Here is a 24,862-nt window from a genome sequence, read left to right as displayed (position 1 = left end):
TGCCATCGTCGTCGTCGTCGTCGTCGCGCAGCTGGCTTGGGCCGGCGCCGTCCTTGCTGCAGCCCTGACCCGGGTTGCCGAGGCGCGGTGGCGCGCTGGACGGCCCGGCCTCGTCCTCCCCGTCGCTGTCGAGGACGATGACGCCGCCCTCCTCGCGACTGCGGCGCCTGGCCTGGAGCTCCGCGTATGCCCGGCGCTGCCGACACACCTGCTCCCGGACATAGTCCTCCTTCGCCCACTTGAGGGCGGACTCGTCGTCGGGGGCTACCATCTCGACGTGCTCCGGCTTCACCGGGAGCAGCCCCGGCTCCGGCTTCGGCCGGACCAGGCGGTAACCACACGGGGAGGGTCGGGCACCCTCGTTGATGACGAGGGCGCCGCTACGGGTGCGGCGCCCGAGCGACGTCTCCTCCTGCTCGGGTTTGATGGGGCAGAGCACGGCGGGCGAGCAGGAGCCCAACGAAGAGGACGACCCCGGCTCCATCCGCCGCGGCGTCCAGGAGCTGCCACGGCGGCGAGAGAAGGACGGCCACGGCGGGTACTCGAGGCGCGACACATTGCCGCACTTGGTGTGATCGAGGATGGCCTCGAGGGTGCGGCCTGGAACGCCCCACCACTCGCGCCGCCCGTCGGCGTTGAGGCGGCCTCGCGGGATGACGTTGTTTGTGGAAGCGATCTGCTCCTCGCGGCGGCGCTGGAAGTACATGGTCCAAAGGGTGTGGCTGTCGACGGCGTAGCACGGCTCGTTCTGGTGCTCCTCCGTCAGGGACGAGTGGATGCGGGCGATCTCGGCCTGCTGTGCCGCCCCTTCGGGCACCGGTGGCACCAGGACGCCACTGACGCTCAGCCTCCACGCCCCCGACACCTGCATGTCTGGAGGCGCCGGGTACTCTGCCTCGTACGGCAGCCGCGCCTCCGCCTCTTGAAGGTGGCGGCGGCCGAAGCCGTTCGCCGCCATGTCGTCGCCTAGGTACCTCTTGTCCATCTTTCTCATCAGCGGGAAGGGGGGAGAGCTCCTTTCTACGACGGGGGAGGGGGTAATGAGAGTTGCGGTGTCCATCACCGCGGAGGCCGCCCTTTTATAGCCGTGGCTGGGTGGCGACGGGCTGCATGCCGGGCGACGCATGGCTAGACGCGCGCCGCGGCGTGTTCACTGCGCCACCCGTGAGGCATCAATGGAGGTGATCGGCGTGGCAGCGCGGCAACCTTCGCATTGATTCCCGCGGGAAACGAGGCGATGAGGGCGACGAAGTGGCGTGTCGCTGGCTCGGCGGGCCCATCCGCTTTCATGCCAAAATGCCTCGCCCCGGCGCCCCCGGGCGCCCCCCAGCGCGCCAGGTTCGGCCTGGGTCCGCCGGCGCCAGTTTCGGCCCAAACCAGCAAAAAAACGGGCTCCTGGGGGCGTGACTGGGCCGATTTTTGGGCGCCGGCGCGGCAAAAACGCCTGGGGAGGGCCTGTTGGGGGCGCGGCTAGAGTTGCTCTTAATGTGCAGATCACCTCGCATGCATGAGCGGCTAGATAGATGTGTTCAGCTGACACTGCGTGTAGGACGTCCGCTCTCGACTGAAGAATCCTCTGAGCTTGACACCAACGCCCGTCACCTGCCTCTCGCACCACCATAGCAACCACCAAAGGAGAAAATGACGGATGACCTCCACACCCGAGCTCGATGCGGCTCCATCACTGATATGCAGCTTTGCGGACCTCCAAGGTGGCTCGCCAATAAAGATGAAGCCATTGCCGTTGAACGAATCAGACCGGGGCAACACCCCAGATACGCCATCGAACTCCAGACCTGGCACCACCACCCAACTAAGACGTTGGAGGAGGAAACCATACCTACCTGCCACGAACCACAAACCCAGCACATGATCCACCATCTTTCAGATGCCACCGATGCAAACTACAATCTGCATCCGCTCCTGGACTACCTCCCAAGCTCCGAGCCGGCGCTAGAGCAAACACCGTCACAATGGCGGAGCCCGAGGACACAGGTCCACCACGAGGATGCCGCCGTCGCCGCACCATCCTTGCTTAAATAGACTGGTTTCCAAATCCACCCCAAAAGTGGATTGCCTCGTTGGGGAAGGATCTGAAGATTTATTAGTCGACACCGTCATCGCCACCGCTCATCGTCACCGCCGAAGTTAAGATGATGAACAATCCAAAATCCTAAGAAACTAATGCCTAAAACAATCAAAAACATACATTTAAAATATGTTAATCATGTATTTAAAAATGTTAAGCATGTTCAGAAAAATATTCCTTGCCTAAGAAAAAAAAGTACAATATGTATGGAAACAAGTAGACATGAAAAAAAAATATTTCAAAAAAAGGTGATCATGCATTTGAATAATGTTAAACGCGTATATAAAAATGTCCTTGATGTATAAGAACAATATACATCATGTATGAAAGATAGTTTACATGAAAATATATTTTTTAAATGTTCATCATGTATTTGAAAAATGTTAGAGGGGTATAATTTTTTTGGATATCTATATAAAAATGTATAATGTGTATGAACAAGAAAATACACATCAAAACATATATTGAAAAAATCACTTATTTAGAAAATGTTCAACGTGTACATAAAAAATGTTTCAGATGTATATGAAAATGTTTCATGTATTTGCAAAATGTTAATTTTGTATAAAAATGTTCCCGTTCTAAGAATGGAAACAATGAAAACCGGCAAAACACAAAGAAAACCGAGAAAAAAACAAAGAAAACCAAAGAAAAAATAGAAGTAAACAAAAATAAAAAGAAAAGAAAAAACTCAGTGGAAACCAAGAAATAAAAATAAGGAAACTAATAAAAGAAAAAATCAATATGAACCAAGAAAGAAACACAGAAAACTAATGAAAAACAAGCAAAACAGAAAAATCTGAAGGAAACCGGGGAAGAAATAAAGAAACCCAAAAGAAAAAAGCAAAAGAAACAAAAAAGAAAACGGTGTTACTCTCGCTATAAGTGAGATATATTTCTCTTGATGGACAAGAACACCAAATTCTGTGGTGACAAAGGGCCGCTTTTTTTTTAGAACGGTAGAATGGGCTGGAGCTGATTGGATGTGTCTCTTGTGATATGGGGGCAACAATGTATATGATGAAGCCTGGGCCATTATCATCAACCTTGCAGTTGTAATGGGCCAGAAGAGCCCGTCAAGAAATAGAAGGTCCAGCTCGATCTGCTGCCTCGCTCCCGTATTACATGCTTTCCTCACTACAGTCTCCTGTCATGCACGACTCTCGTTAAAAAAGGAAATCTCTCGATCAATGTCTATCAATGGGCAAGGGAGACCCTCCCCGCCGCAATGGTGGCACCCCGCCGGTCTCCTATAGTGACTTCGGTAGGAGGCGGCAGGAGGCTACTTTGCCCGCGCCGTTGAGGTGAACGGATATGCTCACTATTTTTTGAGGAAACCCAACGAGGCCAATTGGGTTGAAGTTCCAAGCATTGTTCTGTTTTTAGCAGAATTTCCGAAAAGCTAAACCACATCTTTGTGTACACATACGTGGCAGATAAAAGACATTACCACTTCTAAGATAATTTCCACATAACAAGATGTAAATATATCTCGAAAATGAATATATAACATACATTTTGAGAATCCAGAAATGATATAGCCTCTAAAGTACTTGAAACCATCCAAAGAAAAAAGAAAGAAACTATCATAAGGTATATAGGCACCATGTATGAATGGCTCTATGAATTGCTAGTCTGGATCATATGGAGCCTAAGCTAGTCTTAATCTATAAACTCTTTCAAAGGCTTTTCGAGCTGCTTCATCATAAGGTATATATGCACCATGTATGAATGGCTCTATGAATTGCTAGTCCGGATCATATGGAACCTAAGCTAGTCTTAATCTATAAACTATTTCAAAGGCTTTTCGAGCTGCTTCATCACAGCCTCGCACCCTGCATGCGTTGGGTGCATGTCGTCCTAGTAGAAAAAATTATTTGACTTGCCGCACACAGTGTAAAAAAGCTCCGATGATGTCCATAGTAGCCCTTTGAATCTAAGGTCTGGCAGCACGGGACAACTTGCGCTTAAATTGTTTGGATAGCTCCGAGCCCTTACCTATATTAATATACATCAAATAAAAATGTTCATAGAAGTAATTCAAACACACCATCAAATCTCATCTAATTATATTACAAATTTTAAAATAATAAGACACTTGTGCATGCATGTTCACACATACTTGGTCCATGATTCACAATATTAGCGAAGGCGGTGTATACGTCGACAATGTGGAGATTCTTTTGACTCCATCACTTGTTTCAAGTTACTATTATGGATTGATGCACCCTTTGGATCCATACTCTCGCAGCACAATCACATCTTGCGCTTGAATTGCTCGGATAGCTCCTCATCTTTTGTTTTTCTCCAATATTTCAGAGTTCTTGGTTGGTTGATTTGACATTTGAGAGCAAGTCTTTGAACAAGCTAGACCTGAACGGGAGTAACATCATGGTCATGAGATTTCTACTGTTCCTCATGTAATTGACATTGAGCTAATCATTGCTTGAAGTTTTCGGTTCATCTTTTTTCTTGTCCTTTAAGAAGGGTAGACGAAGCATGGAAATTGAATGATCACATAATTTTATGGCATATGCCCTCGGGTGATAAACGGTGATAAGGCGGCTTTTAAATGACTTGATTAACACTCATCGCACACTTAGCTAACAAAAAATGGTATACCCACACCCACCTGCCTCTTTTTAGAAAAACAGGGTTCAAGAACATAAAATCACACTTGTGAAGACTTGAGTGTCGCTCCGTCAGGTAAAATAGGTCCGCTTGCTGACACATATATGTGGCATGGGCCATACACGATCGAAAGGCACAATCTTGTTGTGATTTTCTGCGCGAATGCATGCCATTTCAAAGAAAACATGTCAACGTGGATGAGGGGTGGGAGGGTGTGCCTATACCTGGCTTAATGCAAGGTGGAAGGCAGCGTCGCGTAAAGGACACATATAGTGGGCCGGCCTAGTAGCGAGTCTACTATTTCTTTCAATTTCCATTGATTCATTCTTTATTTATTTATATATTTTTATATTTTTGAAAAATATTCTAAATACAAAAATTCCAGAATTTAAAGCTATCATTTTAAAAAAAATATCAAAATTGAAAAAATGTTAATGCAGTGTAAAACAACTGTTAACTTCAATTAAAAAATATTGATAACATTAACAAAATTGTTTCTGACATTAAAAAAGTTCAACTCGTATTAAAAATGTTTTGAATAAATATAAAAAACAACACATATATTAAAATTATGTCATAATGTATTTTGAAAACTGAAACATGTCTAAAAGATCTTCTCTGTAGTTGCAGCTTTTCTCTGATTTGATCCGCCACCTGAGCGACCCATAGATTCTTTTCCTCTCATGATTCCTGCTGATTCCCGACTGCTTTCCTCACCCCGACTGCCCACGAGCGGATCGTCCCTTTCATCCGTTACCTGATGTCTCCAAGCCCTAGTGGATCCTCCACATTGGTTCTCTGGAACATACCTGTCTTGACCTCTCTCTCTCTCTCTCTCTCTCTCTCTCTCTCTCTCTCTCTCTCTCTCTCTCTCTCTCTCTCTCTCTCTCTCTCTCTCAGTTGTCTCTCTCGTTCTCACTCTCCCCTTGGTATCTCTGGTGTGATCCTGGCTGGTGTCCGCCACCGAGTCGCTTCGGGGCCAGGAGCACCAATCATGGGATGAGGCGTTTCGGGCCATTTTATCTCTATTACAGAGAAATGTCAAACATGCACTTAAAATGTACGCGGCCAGCAAATTTTTTTTATGAAATCAAGTGCATATGCTCTATATTTTCTTTTTTAAATATATCTCGGAAATGAATATACAACATACATTTTGAGGATCCACAAATGATATAGCTTCTGAAGTACTTGAAACCATCCAAAGAAAAAAAGAAACAATCATAAGGTATATAGGCACCATGTATAAATGGCTCTATGAATTGCTAGTCTGGATCATATGGAGCCTAAGCTAGTCTTGATCTATAAACTCTTTCAAAGGCTTTTCGAGCTGCTTCATCATTGCCTCCCACCCTGCATGCGTCGGGTGCTTGTCGTCCCAGTAGAAAAAATTAGTTGACTTGTCGCACACAGTGTAAAAAAGCTTCGATGATGACTCGCCTTGCTGTTTGCATCCAAGCTGTCGCAACACGGGGACAACTTGCGCTTAAATTGCTTGGATAGCTCTAAGCCCTTACCTATATTAATGTAAATCAAATAAAAATGTTCATATGAAGTAAATTAAACACACCATCAAATCTCATCTAATTAGATTACAAATTTTAAAATAATACGACACTTGTGTATGCATGTTCACACATACCTGGTCCATGATCCACAATATTAGTGAAGGGAGTGTATAGACAATATGGACATTTTTCTTTGACTCGGTCAATTGTTTCAACTTACTATTATGGATGGATGCACCCAAGTATCCAAAGATATCTCACGCCGTGTAGTTGTTCGTTTGCGTTTGTGATGACGTGCAACCGACACGGTGTAAGTTGTTCACAAGAACCTTTCTCACCCCAATCTTCTGCAACTGCTCCACATTGGTTGCAGTCTCATTGGTCACCTTCCCAATATAAGCATTGTCATGCGAAGCATACATGAAAACTAAGTTAGTAAGATATACACATGTTAGATAATAATGAGAATAAAATGAGACACGAGAGACACAGATTTTTACGTGAAAACCCTTGGGGGAGAAAACCACGGACGCACGAAAGCGCATTCACTATGACGAGGAGTATTACAAGCACGAGACGACTAGATGTCTTTAGGTGCGACCAAGGTTGTCAGAATCATGATCTTGAATCGGATCGGAGCTCCGATGGTAGAATCGCAAATCATAGAATCTTCACTATTAGGATCGTAGAAACATAGATTCTATGAACCAAAATCGTAGAATCAAAGGGTTTAATTTGGATCGTAAAGTCGTAGAATCGTACAACAGAATCGCGATTCTGACAACCTTGGGTGCGACTACATGAGGTATATAAGAGGGCAATACATGAGAGTCCTTAGAGGACAAGTAAACAAGTTGTACTCGTACGCGTCAACGTCAACGCAAACTCCCACACCGGTTGTACTACGTCTAGTCCAACACGGTATAATTTGGATCACAATTTAACTATCTCCACCTTGATCCAAATTCCCTCGAGTAGTCGATGAAAGTAAATAACTCCATCCAAATCAGCATAAACACCTTGTGCGTCAAAGTCCATAGGACTAGTGAGAAATACCAACTAAGCCTGAGCAAAGCTCAAACTTATTGGTCGGAACTGACTTTGTCATTATATCAGCAGGATTATCATGAGTACTTATCTTTCATACCTTCAAATTTCCTTCAGCAACAACATCTCGAATATAATGAAATCTAACATCAATGTGCTTTGTCCTCTCATGATACATTGGATTCTTTGTAAGATATATGGCACTTTGACTATTAGAAAATATGGTAGGGCAAGATGAATCTCCACAAAGCTCAGTGTACAAACCTCTCAACCAGATAGCTTCTTTGTGTGCCTCGGAAATAGCCATATACTTGGCATTAGTAGTGGAGCAAGCCACAATAGACTACAAAGTTGCTCTCCAACTCACAGCACAACCACAAATGGTGAAAACATAATGTGTGAGTGATCTTCTCTTATCCAAATCACCAACAAAATCAGAATCAACAAAACCAACAAGTCCATCTCCAGTTTCCCAAACTGTAAATAAGCATTAGAAGTACCACGCATGTATCTAAAAATCCGCTGAACTGTTTTCCAATGCTCTTTTCCAGGATTAGCCATGTATCTACTGACAACACTCAATGCATAAGATAAATCTGGACGAGAACAAACCATGGCATACATAAGTGAACCAACTGCACTCGAATAGGAAACTCTAGACATGTACTCAATATCTGCATCTGACTTAGGACATAAAGCTGATGATAATTTGAAGTGTGCAGCTAATGGAGTACTCACCGTCTTGGCATTATGCATATTAAAACGACGAATTTTTTATCAATATATCCCTTCTGACTTAGATATACTTTTCCAGATGGTCTATCTCTGGATATTTCCATGCCAAGTATTTTCTTTGCTGCACGCAAATCCTTCATCTCAAATTCATTACACAATTGCTTCTTTAGTTCATTAATATCTGACATACTCTTTGCAGCAATTAGCATATCATCAACATAAAGGAGCAAATAAATAGTTGAACCATTGCCAGTTTTCAAATAAACATAACTATCATAATTAGACCTTTTGAAACCTTGAGAGAGTATAAAGGTGTCAAATCTCGTGTACCACTGTCTAGGGGATTGCTTCAATCCATACAGAGATTTCTTTAACTTACAGACAAGCTTTTCTTTTTCAGGAATAACAAAATCTTCAGGTTGTTCCATATAAGTATCCTCTTCTAATTCTCCATGTAAAAATGCGGTTTTAAAATCCAATTGTTCAAGCTCAAGATCATGCATAGCAACAATGCTGAGTAAAGTGCGAACAAAGCTATGCTTCACAATAGGAGAAAAGACTTTGTTATAGTCAATACCTGGAATCTGACTGTAACCTTTAGTAACTAACCTTGCTTTATATCTTGTCTCATCATTAGGAGAAACACCTTCTTTCCTCTTGAAAACCCACTTGCAACGAATAGGTTTCTTCTCTCTAGGTAATCTTACTAAATCCCAAGTGACATTCTTTTCAAGTGATTCCATCTCATCTTGCATAGCAATAGCAGTCATCCACTTATTACTATCACCAGAAATAATAGCCTCGGAATATGAAGAACGCTCAGCATTACCTTCAATTTCTTCTGCAACAGATAAAGCAAAAGAAACAATATTGCACTCTTCAATTAACCTGTCAGGTTTATTAATGCCCCGTCTAACTCTGTCACGTGCGAGATTCCAACTAGGCGGAACAATAGGCTGATTTGGAGTGGGAGTGACATTATCATCATTAACGACGGGGTCATCATGTGCATCAACAATTTCATTACCAGATGTATCACCTGAATCAATAACATGCTCCATCTGAACAGTAGGCTCCTGAACAATAGGCTGCTGTTCACTCTCAACGGGAACATTAGTAGATGAAACATCATGTAACATAGCAGATTCATTAAAGATAACATTTCTGCCAATAACAACCTTTTGGGTTTCAGGATTCCAAAATTTAAAACTTTTAACACCATACTTATAACCAAGAAAGATGCACTTAACAACCCTAGGCTCCAATTTTCCATTATCAACATGAGCATAAGCAGTGCAACCAAAAACTCTCAATTGTGAATAATCAGCAGGTGAACCAGGCCATACCTCAATTGGAGTTTTCTTATTAAGAGCAATAGACGGTGAACGGTTAATGAGATAACAAGTAGTGGAAGCGGCCTTGGCCCAAAAACGCCTATGCAAACCTGTATTGGACAACATGTAAACAGGCTCTGGAAATAATGGTCCTGTTCATACGCTCAGCAACACCATTTTGTTGAGGAGTATAAGGAACGGTGTAATGTCTGACAATGCCTTCAGACTTACAATAATTCTTAAATTGCTTAGAACAGAATTCCATACCATTATTAGTGCAAAGTATTTTTACCTTCTTTTAAGTCTTCCTTTCAATCATAATCTTTCACTCCTTAAAAACTGAGAATGCTTCATATTTATGCTTCAAGAAATAAGGCCAAACTTTTCTCGAATAATCATCAATAATAGTCAGCATGTAACTAGCACCACCTAGTGACTTCTTGCGAGATGGTCCCCATAAATCAGAATGGACATAATCAAGAATACCTTCGGTTGTATGAGTCAAAGTGTTGAACTTCACCCTCTTGTGCTTGCCGAAGATACAATGCTCACAAAATTTCAATTTACCAGGTTCATATCCATCAAGAAGACCTCTCTTATTTAGCTCTGCCAAACCAAGTTCACTCATATGTCCAAGACGCATATGCCAAAGGTTAGCAGCATCACAATCAGAATTCTTTGAAATAGTTGGAGTAGCGTTACCTGAAACGGTAGAACCTTGAAGGTAATAAAGACCATTGGTTGAACTTAAGTCACCTTTCATCATAACAAGGGAGCCTTTGGTGACCTTCAAAACACTATCTCCACCTAAATACTTGTACCCCTTTGCATCATGGGCACTAACAGAGATAAGATTTCTCTTCATCTTCGGAATATACCGAACATCTATCAAAGTTCTGATTATGCCATCAAACATCTTGATTCGAATAGAACCTACGCCTTCAATCTTGCGTGGTGAATTATCAAAACCCAAAACGGAACCGACAACAGTAGTGGAATCAAAAGTATTAAACTAATCTCTATGTGGACACATATGAAAAGTGCATGCGGTGTCAAGTGCCCACTCATCATTGGTCTCAGCACATCCAGCAAAAACGACAAGAGCATCATCAGAACTATCATCACGAGCAACGTTAGCAGAATTTTCACCTTGTTTGTTACCTTTCCTCTTTTCTTTATTCTGCAACTTGAAACACTTTGAGATGTCATGCCCCTCTCTCTTGCAATATCTGCAATACTTCTTGTCTTTGGATTGCGACCGGCCCCTGTAGCCATTCTTACTTTTGCCTCTGTTTCCATTATGTGAGTTCTTATCCTTTCTCCTGCCACGAACAGATAATCCCTCGACTTGGGATGAACTTGAACCATCATGAGGCACCATTAATTTCATCTTCTCCTTAGAGTTCAAAGCTTCATAAACTCCATTAAGTGTGAGAGTATCACGACTGTATAATATGGTGTCTCTAAAATCGGTATAAGAACTTGGCAGTGAACAAAGTAACATTAAGGCAATATCTTCCTCTTCATACTTAACCTCCATTGCAGCTAGATCGGATACGATCTCTTTAAATTCAGAAATATGATTCAAAACATTACCTCCCTCGGGTAACCTATGAAGGAATAATTTTTTGCTTCAAATGCATCTTGCCGGTGAGATCTTTAGTCATGCAAATCCCTTCCAGCTTTAACCATAGAGTGGCGACAGTTTTCTCGCTCAAAACTTCCTGCAAAATATTATTATGCAAATGGAGTTGAATTTTTGACAAAGCCTTACAATCAATTCTTTTCCCCTCATCAGTCCAGTCCTGAATTCTATTCTTTCCAAAACTATCTAGTGCTTCATCATAATCTGACTGTGCCAACAACGTCCGCATCTTGACTTGCCATAGGGTAAACCTTGTGTCATGGTCCAGCAGCGGAAAATCGTACTTCATGGAGGCCATGAGTAAATAAATCTGTGTACACAAAGTAGTACAAGCCGATAGAAAAATTCTTGACAGAATTAATATGCGGATCAAACGGAATAGGGTAAATAGCACCTGGTATGTCTTTGGGTGGATATAGCAATTAGCGGTGAAAGAGCAAACTAGTATAGAGTACTAGCCGATCAGGTACGTAGCTTCAGATGAATAGTATGACTAGCCACAATGGGTAGTAACATAGACTAGTAACATGCCTATGCTACTAGTCTATGTTACTACCTCTATATTAGGGAGTAACATATGTGTGGTAACATTAACACTTCATTTATTAGCCTATAGACATATCTTGCCTTGATATGTGTGATGTTACTCATACTACTAGTAACTAGCTATGTTACTACTTTTCTCTCTTTCTTCATTTATTATTTGCCACGTCATCTACTTTATCTAGATATGTGTGATGTTACTATCTATGTTACTCCCACTGTGGGTAGTCTACTCCAAAAAATAAATCGGCCTTGTAACCTGTGAAGCAGTACATGCAGTACCACCGATGGATCTTGTCTTCACCTGGAGTAGAACACGCCGACTCGATGGATCGAGCCTCGGTACTTGGAGCCTGTACGTGGAGGCGTTGAGCAGCTGCGGCAAATCACCTCGCGATTTGAAGAGTCCAATCAGCGAAATAGGCTCGGTCTCGGCAGCAGAAGAAATCGATCTGCACTCGGATCAACGAATCGCTAGACGTGTGCGCCGGCGCACACGGGAACCCTCTCTCGTCTCAAAAATCTCGTATCTGTAAACCTTGCTATGTATACCACTTGTTAGATAATAACGAGAATAAAATGAGACACGAGATACTCGGATATTTACGTGGAAACCCTTGCGGGAGAAAACCACGAACGCACGAAGACGCATCACTATGAGGAGGAGTATTACATGCACGAGACGACCGGCCGTCTTTAGGTGCGACTACATGGGGTATATAAAAGGGTAATACAGGAGAGTCCTTGGAGGACAAGTAAACGAGTTGTACTCGTACGCGTCGACGTCAACACAAAAGCCCACACCGGTTGTACTATGTCTAGTCTAACACGGTATAATTTGGATCACGATTTAACAACACACACATATTAATTGCTCAAAATGTTACATGCATGCATTCTTCTACTATGCCGGCTCAGCTACTCACATCGTTAGGGCTACTTAGTCAATGACGTCGGTGCTTGCACAGTGATTATTGGAGAAGGATAGGAGCGTTACATAGCGGCTCAATCGTTTCTCTGTAATGGTCCCGTCCTTGACCATCTTTCTAAAAGTCTCAACCTGCTTGGCAAAGGTGGGGACATCGTGCCTCGTAGTATCCAACACGCCAGCGCCACCATAAGCAAAAAGGTCATGCCGGACGGATCACAGGTCTTCTCCATCGCGCGGGCATGCATAGGAGGGGCTTCCTCCAACCCCAACACCGCGGCTACAAGTGCAAATAAATCAATAAGTACGAGAAATTTGACTGAATTCAGATGAGATTACTGTAGTACAATGTATGGGATTAGTACTTGAATTGCTCGGATAGCTCCTCATCTATTGTTTTTCTCCAATATTCCAGAGTTCTTGGTTGGTTGATTTGACATTTGAGACCAAGTCTTTGAACAAGCTAGATCTGAACGGGAGTATTTATAAGTTGGACATCATGGTCATGAGATTTCTACTGTTCCTCATGTAATTGACATTGAGCTACTCATTGTATGAAGTTTTCGATTCATCTTTTTCTTGTCCTTTAAGAAGGGTAGACAAAGCATGGAAATTGAATGATCACATGATTTTATGGCATATGCCCTCGCGTGATAAACGGTGATAAGGCGGCTCTTAAATGACTTGATTAACACTCATCGCACACTTAGCTAACAAAAAAAAATGCGTATACCCACACCCACCTGCCTCTTTTTAGAAAAACAGGGTTCAAGAACATAAAATCACACTTGTGAAGACTTGAATGTCACTCCGTCAGGTAAGATAGGTCTGCTTGCTAACACATATATGTGGCATGGGCCATACTCGATCAAAAGGCACAATTTTGTTGTGATTTTCTGTGCGAATGCATGCCATTTCAAAGAAAACATGTCAGCGTGGATGAGGGGTGGGAGGGTGTGCCTATACCTGGCTTAATGCAAGGTGGAAGGCAGCGTCGCGTAAAGGACACATATAGTGGGCCGGCCTAGTAGCGAGTCTACTGTTTCTTTCAATTTCCATTCGTTTGTTCGTTCGTTTATTTATTTATATTTGTTTATATTTTTGAAAAATATTCTAAATACAAAAATAACAGAATTTAAAGCTATCATTTTAAAAAAAGATCGAAATTGAAAAAAGTTAATGCAGTGTAAAACAACTATTAACTTCAATTAAAAATTGTTGATAACATTAACAAATTGTTTGTGACATTAAAAAAGTTTAACTCATATTTAAAATGTTTTGAATAAACATAAAAAACAAAACATATATTAAAATTATGTTATAATGTATTTTGAAAACTGAAACATGTCTAAAAGATCTTCTCTGTAGCTGCAGCTTTGCTCTCATTTGATCCGCCACCTGAGCGACCTGTAGATTCTTTTCCTCTCATGATTCCTGTTGATTCCCGACTCCTTTCCTCACCCCGGCTGCCCATGAGCGGATCGTCCCTTTCATCCGTTACCTGATGTCTCCAAGCCCTAGCGGTTCCTCCACATTGGTTCTGTGGAACATATCTGCCTTTTTTTTTGGAAAAGGGGGGACTCCCCGGCCTCTGCATCAAGAGTGATGCATACAGCCATCTTATTAACTAAGCAACAAAATGTGCGTACAAAGTTCCATATTCTCAAACTGAAAACAATAAAAAGCAGCCCACACAGAGCACAGAAGGCTAGAAACACTAACTAGCCAATAAAAGAGCCACAACCGGCTGGCTAAAGAGATAGGAAAACTAATTGCCTATCCTATTACATGACCGCCATCCAAACCGGTTGAAGATATCCCGAGCAACCATCTCCCACCGGATAGACCCAGTAACCAAATGCTCCCTGGCCTCCATTGGAGTGAGTAATGACCATGAACGGATCAACGCCGTAGCTCGGAAGATAACCTGCAAAAAATGAATTCGTGATGTTCTGTTGAAAACCAAATCATTTCTGCACAGCCAGATGGTCCACATTAAAGCACATACTCCAACCCGAATACGTCTTGCTATTGTAGAGTCAATCCCATATAGCCAATTCCCAAATAAAGCATTAACAGTATTCGGTGGAGTAATATTAAAAGCAATGTGGACCGTCTGCCAAAGAACCTTGGCCAGCGGGCAATCAAAAAAGAGATGTTTAATTGTCTCATCTCGATCACAGAAACTACACCTAGCAGGTCCTGTCCAATTACGCTTTATTAAGTTGTCCTTTGTTAGAATAACTTGTTTATGAACAAACCACATAAACACTTTTATTTTCAAAGGAACTTTGACATCCCAGACACTCTTGGAAGTTGGAATGGAGCTTGTATTAATAACATCAATGTACATTGACCTCACTGTAAATACTCCAGACGTAGTCAACTTCCAGCGTAATTTATCCGGTTGGTCAGAAAGTTGAACCTCCATTAGTCTCCTAACTAACTGGAGCCAAACCTCCCAACGATTGCCCGCTAAAGACCGTCTAAACTGAATATTAAGGGGGATAGATTGAAATACCGTTGCCACGAACACCTCACGTCGTTGAGCAATACGATATAAAGACGGATATTGAATGGCCAGGGGTGAGTCGCCCAGCCAAGCGTCCTCCCAGAAACGTGTAGTGGCCCCATTGCCAATGACAACTTTTGTCCTATTGAACATTAATTGTTTGACTTTCATGAGCCCTTTCCAGAAAGGCGAGTCCATCGGCCTAACTGTTACCTGGGACAACGTCCTAGTCTGGAGGTACTTGCTGCGAATGATTTGCGCCCACATAGCTTCCGAACCGCTAGCGAGCTTCCACAACCACTTACTAAGAAGGCATCTGTTCTTAACTTCAAGATTCTCAATGCCAAGGCCGCCTTGGTCTTTGGGTCGACAGATAATATCCCACTTAGCAAGCCGGTATTTTCTTTTAAGCTCATCACCCTGCCAAAAGAAGCGTGATCGATAGAAGTCCAGTCTTTTCCTCACTCCCACTGGAACCTCAAAGAACGATAAGAGGAACATAGGCATACTCGTGAGCACCGAGTTTATCAAGATTAACCGGCCTCCATATGACATGAGCTTACCTTTCCAGCAGCTCAGTTTCTTTTCAAATCGATCCTCGATACACTTCCACTCTCTGTTTGTTAGCCTACGATGATGAATCGGAATGCCAAGGTAGGAGAAGGGCAAACTTCCCAACTCGCACCCAAACAATTGCCTATAGGAGTCATGTTCGTCTTTGGCCCTACCAAAGCAGAACAATTCGCTCTTATGAAAATTAATCTTTAACCCCGATAATTGTTCAAAGAGGCATAACAACAACTTCATATTTCTCGCCTTTGCCAAATCATGCTCCATGAAGATGATTGTATCATCAGCGTATTGAAGGATGGATACACCTCCATCAACCAGATGAGGTACCAACCCACCCACTTGACTATGGTCCTTAGCCCTTCCGATCAAAATTGCTAACATATCCACCACGATGTTAAACAAGACGGGGGACATTGGATCTCCTTTCCTGAGGCCCTTATGAGTCTGGAAGTAATGACCTATATCATCATTGACTTTAATACCCACACTCCCTTTTTGCGTAAAGGATTCTACATGATGGCGCCAAGCCTCATCAAAACCTTTCATACGCAATGCCTGTTGAAGGAACGGCCACTTGACCTTATCATACGCCTTCTCAAAATTCACCTTAAAAATTATCCCATCTAATTTTTTAGAGTGAATTTCATGGAGCGTTTCATGAAGGACAACCACCCCTTCGAGGATGTTTCTGTCCGGCATGAAAGCAGTTTGGGATTGTTGCACCACAGAAAGCGCAATCTGTGAGAGCCTGTTCGTCCCGACCTTGGTAAAGATTTTGAAACTAACATTGAGAAGGCAAATTGGCCTGAATTGCTCAATTCGCACAGCCTCCGTTTTCTTAGGGAGCAATGTGATAGTTCCAAAATTCAACTGAAATAATTGAAGCTGTCCAGAGAAAAGATCGTGAAACATAGGTAACAGATCCCCCTTAATAATCTGCCAGCACCTTTTATAAAACTCCGCCGGAAACCCATCCGGACCGGGAGCCTTATTATTGTCCATTTGTGCAATAGCATCAAACATTTCCTTCTCCGTAAATGGGGCTAGCAAGATATCATTTTCGTCAGCCGATAGTTGAGGAACATCCTCAGTCCGAGACTCATCCAAGGTTACACAATTAACCTCTGGTGGTCCAAATAACTGCCTATAATACTCGGTGATGTAAGTTTTTAGATTATCCTGCCCAACAATAGTACCCTCATCTTGCTCAAGTTGGAAGATTCGTTTCTTACGGTGCTTGCCATTAGCAATGAGGTGAAAGAATTGAGTATTAGCGTCCCCTTGAACCACTTTGCGGACCTTAGCGCACAACGCCCACTTCAACTCTTCCTCACGGAGAAGTTCTTTCAACCTCTTCTCAGCCTCATGTTTAACCTGGAGCTCAGCAGGCAGCAAAATCGTAGATTCGGCTTTAGTATCTAGGGCCTGTATAAGAGAAAGGAGTCTATCCTTCTCAATCTTATACATCCCACTTAGGTGCTTAGCCCACCCCCGTAAGGAACTTCTTAAATGTCTAATTATATTCTGCCAACGCTCGACCGCCGTCGTACCTCCGACACCCTTAGCCCATTCCCTGGCAACGAGGTCTAAGAACCCATCATGTTCGAACCAGGCCATCTCGAAAGAGAAGGTGTTTTTGTTTCCCACATAGTTGGACTCCCCTGAGTCCACAAACAGTGGTGTGTGATCGGATATTCCCCGCGTTAAAGCTTGTACCGTCACAAGAGGGAACTTCTGTTCCCACTCCACGCTGGCGAGAACTCGATCAAGCTTTTCATATGTCGGGTTTGGCAACGCATTAGCCCAAGTAAACTTTCTACCAGAAAGTTCTATCTCCCTCAGGTCCAAACTCTCAATAATAGTATTGAACATAAAGGACCATCTCCCATCAAAGTTATCATTATTCTTCTCCTCTCTCCTCCGAATGATATTGAAATCACCCCCGACCAACATTGGAAGTTGTTCGGACCCACAAATTCGAACAAGATCCGCCAGAAACTCCGGTTTAAGTTCGGGCTGTGCAGCTCCATACACCACTGTTTGCCTTGACATATCTGCCTTGACCTCTCTCTCTCTCTCTCTCTTAGCCGTCTCTCTCTGTTTCACTCTCCCCTTGGTATCTCTGGTGTAGATCGGCCGCCGGAGCGGCAGTAGTGATCCCGGCTAGTGTCCGCCACCGAGCCGCTTCGGGGCCAGGAGCACCAATCATAGGATGAGGCATTTCGGGCCATTTTATCTCTATTACAGAGAAATCGCAAACATGCACTTAAAATGTACGTGGCCAACAACAAATTTTATGAAATCAAGTGCATACTCTTTGTATTTTATTTTTTAAATATATCTCGGAAATGAATATACAACATACATTTTGAGGATCCACAAATGATATAGCTTCTGAAGTACTTGAAACCATCCAAAGAAAAAAAAGAAACAATCATAAGGTATATAGGCACCATGTATAAATGGCTCTATGAATTGCTAGTCTGGATCATATGGAGCCTAAGCTAGTCTTGATCTATAAACTCTTTCAAAGGCTTTTCGGGCTGCTTCATCACTGCCTCCCACCCTGCATGCGTCGGGTGCAATGTCGTCCCAGTAGAAAAAAATAGTTGACTTGTCGCACACAGTGTAAAAAAGCTCTGATGATGACTCGCCTTGCCGTTTGCATCCAAGCTCTCGCAGCACGGGGACAACTTGCGCTTAAATTGCTTGGATAGCTCTAGGCCCTTACCTGTATTAATGTACTACCTCCGTCTCGGTGAATAAGTCATTCGCGCAGTTCTAGGTCGACGATTTAACTATCTAAATATGTATTATATGTAACAAAATATATATATTTAGAAACTACATCCGTGTAGAAATCTAGTGATATACTTTTCATGACATATAACATATATTTAATTGCTCAAATCGATGACCTAAAACTACGCGAATGACTTATTCACCTAGACGGAGGTAGTACATATGAAGTAAATTAAACACACCATCAAATCTCATCTAATTAGATTACAAGTTTTAAAATAATACGACTCTTGTGTATGCATGTTCACACATACCTGGTCCATGATCCACAATATTAGTGAAGGGAGTGTATAGGTCGATACATATGGACATTTTTCTTTGACTCAGTCACTTGTTTCAACTTACTATTATGGATGGATGCACCCAAGTTCCCAAAGATATTGCACGCCGTGTAGTTGTTCGTTCGAGTTTGTGATGACGTGCAACCGACAGGGTGTAAGTTGTTCACAAGAACCTTTCTCACCCCAATCTTCTGCAATTGCTCCACATTGGTTGCAGTCTTATTGGTCACCTTCCCAATATAAGCATTGTTCTGCGAAGCATACATGAAAACTAAGTTAGTAAGATATACACACACACATATTAATTGCTCAAATTGTTACATGCATGCATTCTGCTACTATGCCGGCTCAGCTACTCACATCGTTAGGGCTACTTAGTCCAATGATGTTGGTGCTTGCATAGTCATTATTGGAGAAGGACAGGAGCGCCACATAACGACTCAATTGTTTCTCTGTAATGGTCCCGTCCTTGACCATCTTCCTCCTTGTTAGATACTAGTATGTATGCACGCGCAATGCGCGTCTTAACATTGTGGGTTGACTTGGGCCGAAGAAAACACTACATGGAATGCTTTGAGAAATCTAAAAAAATGATTCCTGACAAATGAAAATTGTGTGCGTACGGAAGCAGAAACAAAATTCCTATAATATAAATAAGAAAGCTTCTCATGTTCATATACTCAATAACTATCACATGCAAAGAATGTGTAGTATACATTAAATTTAGTACCTATTGCTATGTTTTATTTTTGAAGGACCAATTGTTATGTTTTAATGTAACATTTGCTACAACTTTGATCCAAAACTGCACTGGTTCAATCTGTTTACTTTTGTATATTTCTTCGTCTTATTTTTACCGCTGGTCAGACTTAGTAGTACTGAAGCAACCTACCTATCAGCCACATGTACCGCTGCCCGAGTCTACTTTGTTGAAATAATTTGTGCTGCTCCCGCAGGATGCGAGGAGTGTGGAATCTGGTCTCTGAAAACTCAGTTAGCTCCAACCAGCTGCAAACATGCAATGTGTTGGTTCTAGAACGACCCAGATAATTTTGACTCTATGCTACTTCATGGCTGCCTCTGGAACGATCCAGATAACACTCAACGCTACTGTAGCTGCGATTCCAACCACTTTTGGCCGTCGGATGGACCCCAATGAACGGCCGGATATGCATTTGAATGCCTGAATTCAAACTGATACATTATAGTACTCCCTCTGTTTTATAATGTAGTGCCTATAGATTTTTTACAAAAGTCAAACATTACAAACTTTGATCATGTTTATAGAGAAAAGTAGGTACATCTAGAATACCAAATGCCATCATTGGATACATCATGAGTTATATTTTCAGAATGTACATGTTTGGTATTGTAGATGTAGACAGTTTCTCTATACACTTGGTCAAAGTTGGCAAAGTTTGACTTTTACAAAAATCTATAGGCACTACATTGTGAAATGAAGGGAGTAGTATAAAGTGTTTAGTGATGATATAACAGCCATGTGTCGTGTTTCTCCTCTTTCATGAACTCATAACTGTAATACTAGTTTTTTTTTTTACTTTAGGAATGGTGAATCTTATGTTGCAAGCTTTAGTTTCACAAAAATCATTCTCAGCAACGAAATGGAACAATTCATGAATCGACACATTAACATTTTATATATGATGGATTTTGCCGCAAAGAAAACATTTTATGATGGATGTGAATATTCCCTTGTACAGTTGTACTCAATAATGCAGGAGATAGAAATAAACACCATTAACGGCGGAGATGGATAAGTAAGTGTGAGTGAAACTCTGAAGTTTGTCCAATTTGAATCTATCTCCATTAATCCCGCACCCCTCGGTATGAAATTCCACCTCCACATTCATGAGGAAATATACATAGCAGTCAACGTGTGTCAAAACTGAGGTGGATTCAGTGAGTTGGCCGGGGAGACTCTACCGGCCGTGCATTCTCCTTTGCGTCGTACGTCTTCGCTACCCAAGTCTTGGCTTTGCAACGGAAGGTACCCCGCCGGTCTCCCACAACGACTTTGGTCAGAGGAGACAGGAGACTAGTTCCTCCGGCGCCGTCAAGGTGAACATATATGCTCACTATTTTTTTGAGGAAATCCAACGAGGCCAATCGGGTTGAAGTTCCAAGTATTGTTTTGTTTTCCAGCAGAATTTGTGAAAAGCTAAAACACATCTTTGTTGAACACGTACGTGCCCGATGAAAGACATTACTACGTACGTGCCAGATGAAAGATATTACTACTTCTAAGACAATCTCCACATAACAAGATGTACATATATCGTGAAAGTGAATATATAACATACATTTTGAGAATCCAGAAACACTAGTCTCTAAAATACTCGAAACTATCCAAAAAAGAAGAAGAAACAATCAGAAGTACATATGCACCATGTATGAATGGTTCTATGAAGATTATATAGATCCTAATTAAGCTAGTCTTGATCTATAAACTCTCTCAGAGGCCTTTCCAACTGCTTCATGACCGCCTCCCACCCGGCATGCGTCGGGTGCATGTCGTCCCAGTAGAAAAAATTGTTGGACTTATCACACACATTGTAAAGAAGCTCCGATGACTCGCCCTGTTCTCCACAGTAACCCTTTGAATTCAAGCTCTCGCAACACGGCGACATCTTGCGCTTGAACTGTTTGGATAGCTCTGAGCCTTTACCTGTATTAATGTACATCAAATAACAATGTTCATATGAAGTAATTTGAACAAACAATCAGATCTCTCATCTAATTAGATTACAAATTTCAAAAATAATGAGACGCTTGTGTATGCACGTTCACACATACCCGGCACATGATCCACAATATTTGTGAACGCGGTGTATAGATCAATAATGTGGACATTTTTCTTTGCCTCCATCACTTGTTTCAAGTTACTGTTATGGATCGATGCGCCCAAATTCCCAAAGATATCGCATGCGGTGTAGTTGTTGGTTCGAGTTTGTGATGGCGTGCAACCGATGGGGTGCAAGTTGTTCACGAGAACTTTTTTCACCCCAATCTTCTGCAACTGCTCCACATTGGCCACAATCTCCTTGGTCACCTTCCCAATATAAGCATTGATCTGCATTGCACACATAAAAACTAAGTTAATAAGATATACACATACATATTAATTGTTCAAATTGGTGTATGCATGCATGCATGCATGCATTCCACTCTATGCTAGCTACTCACATCCTTGGGGTTAGTTAGGCCGATGACGCCGGTGCTTGCATAATCATTGCCGGAGAAGGCCACGAGCGCTACGGAGCCACTCAATTGCTTCTTTGTGATGGTCATGTCCTTGACCATCTTCTTGAAAGTCTCCACCTGCTTGGCGAGGGTGGGGACATCGTTTGACGTACTATCAAACACCCCAGAGCCACCATAAGCAAAGGTCATGCCCGAGGGGTCGCAGGTTTTCTCTGCCGTGTGAGCATGCGCCGGAGGGGCTTCCTCCAAGCCCAACATTGTTGCTGCAAGTAATTTACAAATCGAGGGTTAATTATGATGCGCCAGGGAAGGGATTACATATTAATTCAGAACTAGGTGCCTAAGTAGCTAAATATGATATTACAATATGACATAGTACTTACCGATGAAATCTGATTGGATCTTGTAGTTTGAGAAGCGGCCGGACGGAGTATTCGGCCGCGGAAACCCATCGGCGTCAACGTAGCCGGAGCCGTAGGGGTAGGCCCACTGCCGCGACATCTCGGTAACAGGGTTGGTCGGAGGGAGGTTCCCGTTGTCGGCGAAGTCATCCCCGAAGACGAAGAAGGTGTTGCTCGACGGCTTTTTCTGATGGCCATCGGTAGGCGCAGGCCGGGCCTCGACACCATTGGGATTCAGAACGAGGAGGAGGACTAAGACGAGGCCGAGGGTGGCCGGAAGAAGCTTCATCGAAACAAAGTGCTTCTTCTGTCGCTGCTGCTCGCGAAAGAAAAGGCTCGATCGAAATCAGGAACACAAAGCTAGCTTGTCTGCGACCCTGGCCTGGTCCTGCCTTCTTCTCTTCAACTTATATCCGGGGAATAAAGAAGAAGCGGCTCAACGCTCGGTCGGAGTCGGAAACCCACTCGGGCATACGTACGGAGTACACTACAGGTCTACAGCACAGTCGGAGTCGGACACGGATTCCCGTCATGGACTACAGCGTCACGTTGGTACCAAGCCCCTCTTGATCAGGCTGCTCTCGTGCTGGACTGGGAGATTTGGCTTGAGCGGAATCGCTCGATCTTTCGCAATCAGATCATGACTGTTAGAGAGATTTTGTCAGCCTCTAGAAGATCCGTTGATGTTTGGCGTCTTGTAGGCGCTAAATGCTTGGAGAATGATGCTTGGAAACGCCTCTGGAAGATCCAGGTTGATGCTTCAGGTTTCCTTTGGCTATGCCTTTTATTTTTCTCTTACTTCGATCCTTGTCCCGTCAGCGATTATGTAAAGATGAGATGCCGGCGGCTTCTTGAAGATAAAATAAGTTCTTTCTATCTAGCCCCATTCCGACGATGCTTCAAGCGTTGTTGAAGGGCGTGTGGGGGTTGTGTCTCCGACGGATCTCCTGGAATCCGGTCGGCGTTTGTCTTTGGTGGATCCTTTTGGATCCGGTCTTCGTTTGTCTATGTCTATGTGTCAGCTGTTGCTGTTCGTTCGTCTATGTCTATGCTTCTCTTCATCGACGGCGGTTGCTGTTCTGGTGCGCTGGTTCTACGGGGGCTTAACACGACGACTTAGCAACTGTCTGCTACAACAATGTTTGTCCGGCTCCGACGAGTGAGGGGCGATGACGGTGGCGCGCCTTCGGCTCGCTCCAGTGCTTATAGTCGTCGCTAGGTGGTTTACGAATCTAGATGTAAATTTTACTTTAGTATTTTTTACTACCTTACAGTTGATGAATAGATCGAAAGTTTTCATGAAAAAAAAATTAGCACCAACAATTGCTGGATCTTAAGGAAAAAAAACATCATTAGCCTTCGTTGTCACCTAGCGGATGCGACGGTAACTTCTTGCGTCCCGGACTTCTCCCGAAACAGCATGTGGTCCCGTTTTATGGATAAAGCACAAATCAAACTACATGTTCAAACAAGAAAAAGTAGTAAGGAGGCCCTTCTACAGAGTAGATTCCGGGATAATCGATCAATACAAACGGTTGTGATTATTGCCGAAAGATAACCCACGTAGGCCTGAAAACTATGCCTCGACACAATCTTAGGACATTCAGATTCCACAACATGCTCCAGGAAGGGGAACAACGCTAAGCGTGTCGCTACCGAGTCTGAGATGGAAATGTGTCTTCACCGGAACCCTGGCACAAAGTGAACTACAACAACACCCATAAGAGAAAAACGACACACACAGATGTCGCCACCGTTGGTGCCAAAGTGCAGATTTTTTGCTCAGCGGCTCATCAGTGTCACCACAAGGTACCCAGGACAACCATGACACACACAAGCCTCCAGATCAGGATCTCGGTGTCGCCACTACCAACAACAGACGCGAGCCTAAGCCACCTGCCGCTACACCCCTCGCCGTCTAGGCGACCAAGAGGCATAGCCACCACCGCTACCTTGGTGCTAGCCAGGGAGCCAACCATGTGAATCGTTATCCCAAAGCCGTCGCCTCAGCATCCATGTCCCAAGACACTGCCAACCATCTACATCACAACACAACAACCATGATAGAAGGAGTGGAAAGCACCTCCTTCCACTCCACACTGTTAATCTAGATAACTTTAGAGTTTACATATGATATGGAGATGCTGGCTCTGCAACCTCTCACTAATGGTAGATGGAGCACCACGACTAGGAGGAGCATCATTGTCATGCATTGGTTACTGCTCAGATGTACGGTGGCTTTCTCTGGCCGACATAGCGCCACATGGATACAAAAGTGTACCAGAGCCCATGTCGGGGGTGTGGAATTATTTATAACCTTCCAGACCTCCTAATTAGAGATCCTACAACCTCGAAACAAACAGGCGCTCGCGCGCGCATCTGGTGGGCCGCGACCCATTAGCTAGGTATTTTTTTCGTTTGCTTGACTTTTTGCCACTTGTCCTTTGACCATTGAAGTTGACCACTGACCACAGACCATTGGCTATGGACTTTAAAAACTTCACACATTCAAAAAAGTTCAAGAATTTGACAAAAATATTCACAACAAAAATCATAAGTTGAGAAAAACTTGGCAAATTTGAAAAAATATTCATGAGTTTGATTTTTTTAC

General features: G+C 43.3%; 1 protein-coding gene and 2 pseudogenes across 1 annotated transcript; all 3 read right to left on the bottom strand.

Annotated features, from left to right (window-relative positions):
- Positions 1-6,011: 6,011 nt before the first annotated feature.
- On the bottom strand, positions 6,012-17,162 carry LOC119339087 (annotated as a pseudogene).
- An 887-nt stretch (positions 17,163-18,049) lies between these two features.
- LOC119339086 lies at positions 18,050-19,950 on the bottom strand (annotated as a pseudogene).
- Positions 19,951-21,078: 1,128 nt separating this feature from the next.
- Positions 21,079-22,540, bottom strand: LOC119337144 (GDSL esterase/lipase At5g03600-like). Its single transcript, XM_037609251.1, has 4 exons — positions 22,234-22,540; positions 21,833-22,113; positions 21,443-21,719; positions 21,079-21,314 (listed from the first exon to the last, which is right to left on the bottom strand). The coding sequence occupies exons 1-4, from the start codon at positions 22,538-22,540 to the stop codon at positions 21,079-21,081; spliced, it is 1,101 nt and encodes a 366-aa protein (XP_037465148.1).
- Between the last annotated feature and the right edge of the window lie 2,322 nt (positions 22,541-24,862).

The sequence above is a fragment of the Triticum dicoccoides genome, chromosome 7B, assembly GCF_002162155.2.
Source record: "Triticum dicoccoides isolate Atlit2015 ecotype Zavitan chromosome 7B, WEW_v2.0, whole genome shotgun sequence".
In the NCBI taxonomy this organism is placed as follows: domain Eukaryota; kingdom Viridiplantae; phylum Streptophyta; class Magnoliopsida; order Poales; family Poaceae; genus Triticum; species Triticum dicoccoides.
This window is presented reverse-complemented; position numbering and strand designations above follow the sequence as displayed.

Bases quoted from the DNA above. Each gene is read 5' to 3' on its own strand.
- LOC119337144 (XM_037609251.1), bottom strand. From the start codon at position 22,540: ATGAAGCTTCTTCCGGCCACCCTCGGCCTCGTCTTAGTCCTCCTCCTC. The intron at 21,720-21,832 runs GTGAGTAGCTAG...TGTGCAATGCAG, and splicing joins GCCTAACTAACCCCAAGGAT to ATCAATGCTTATATTGGGAA. The intron at 21,315-21,442 runs GTATGTGTGAAC...ACATTAATACAG, and splicing joins TATTGTGGATCATGTGCCGG to GTAAAGGCTCAGAGCTATCC.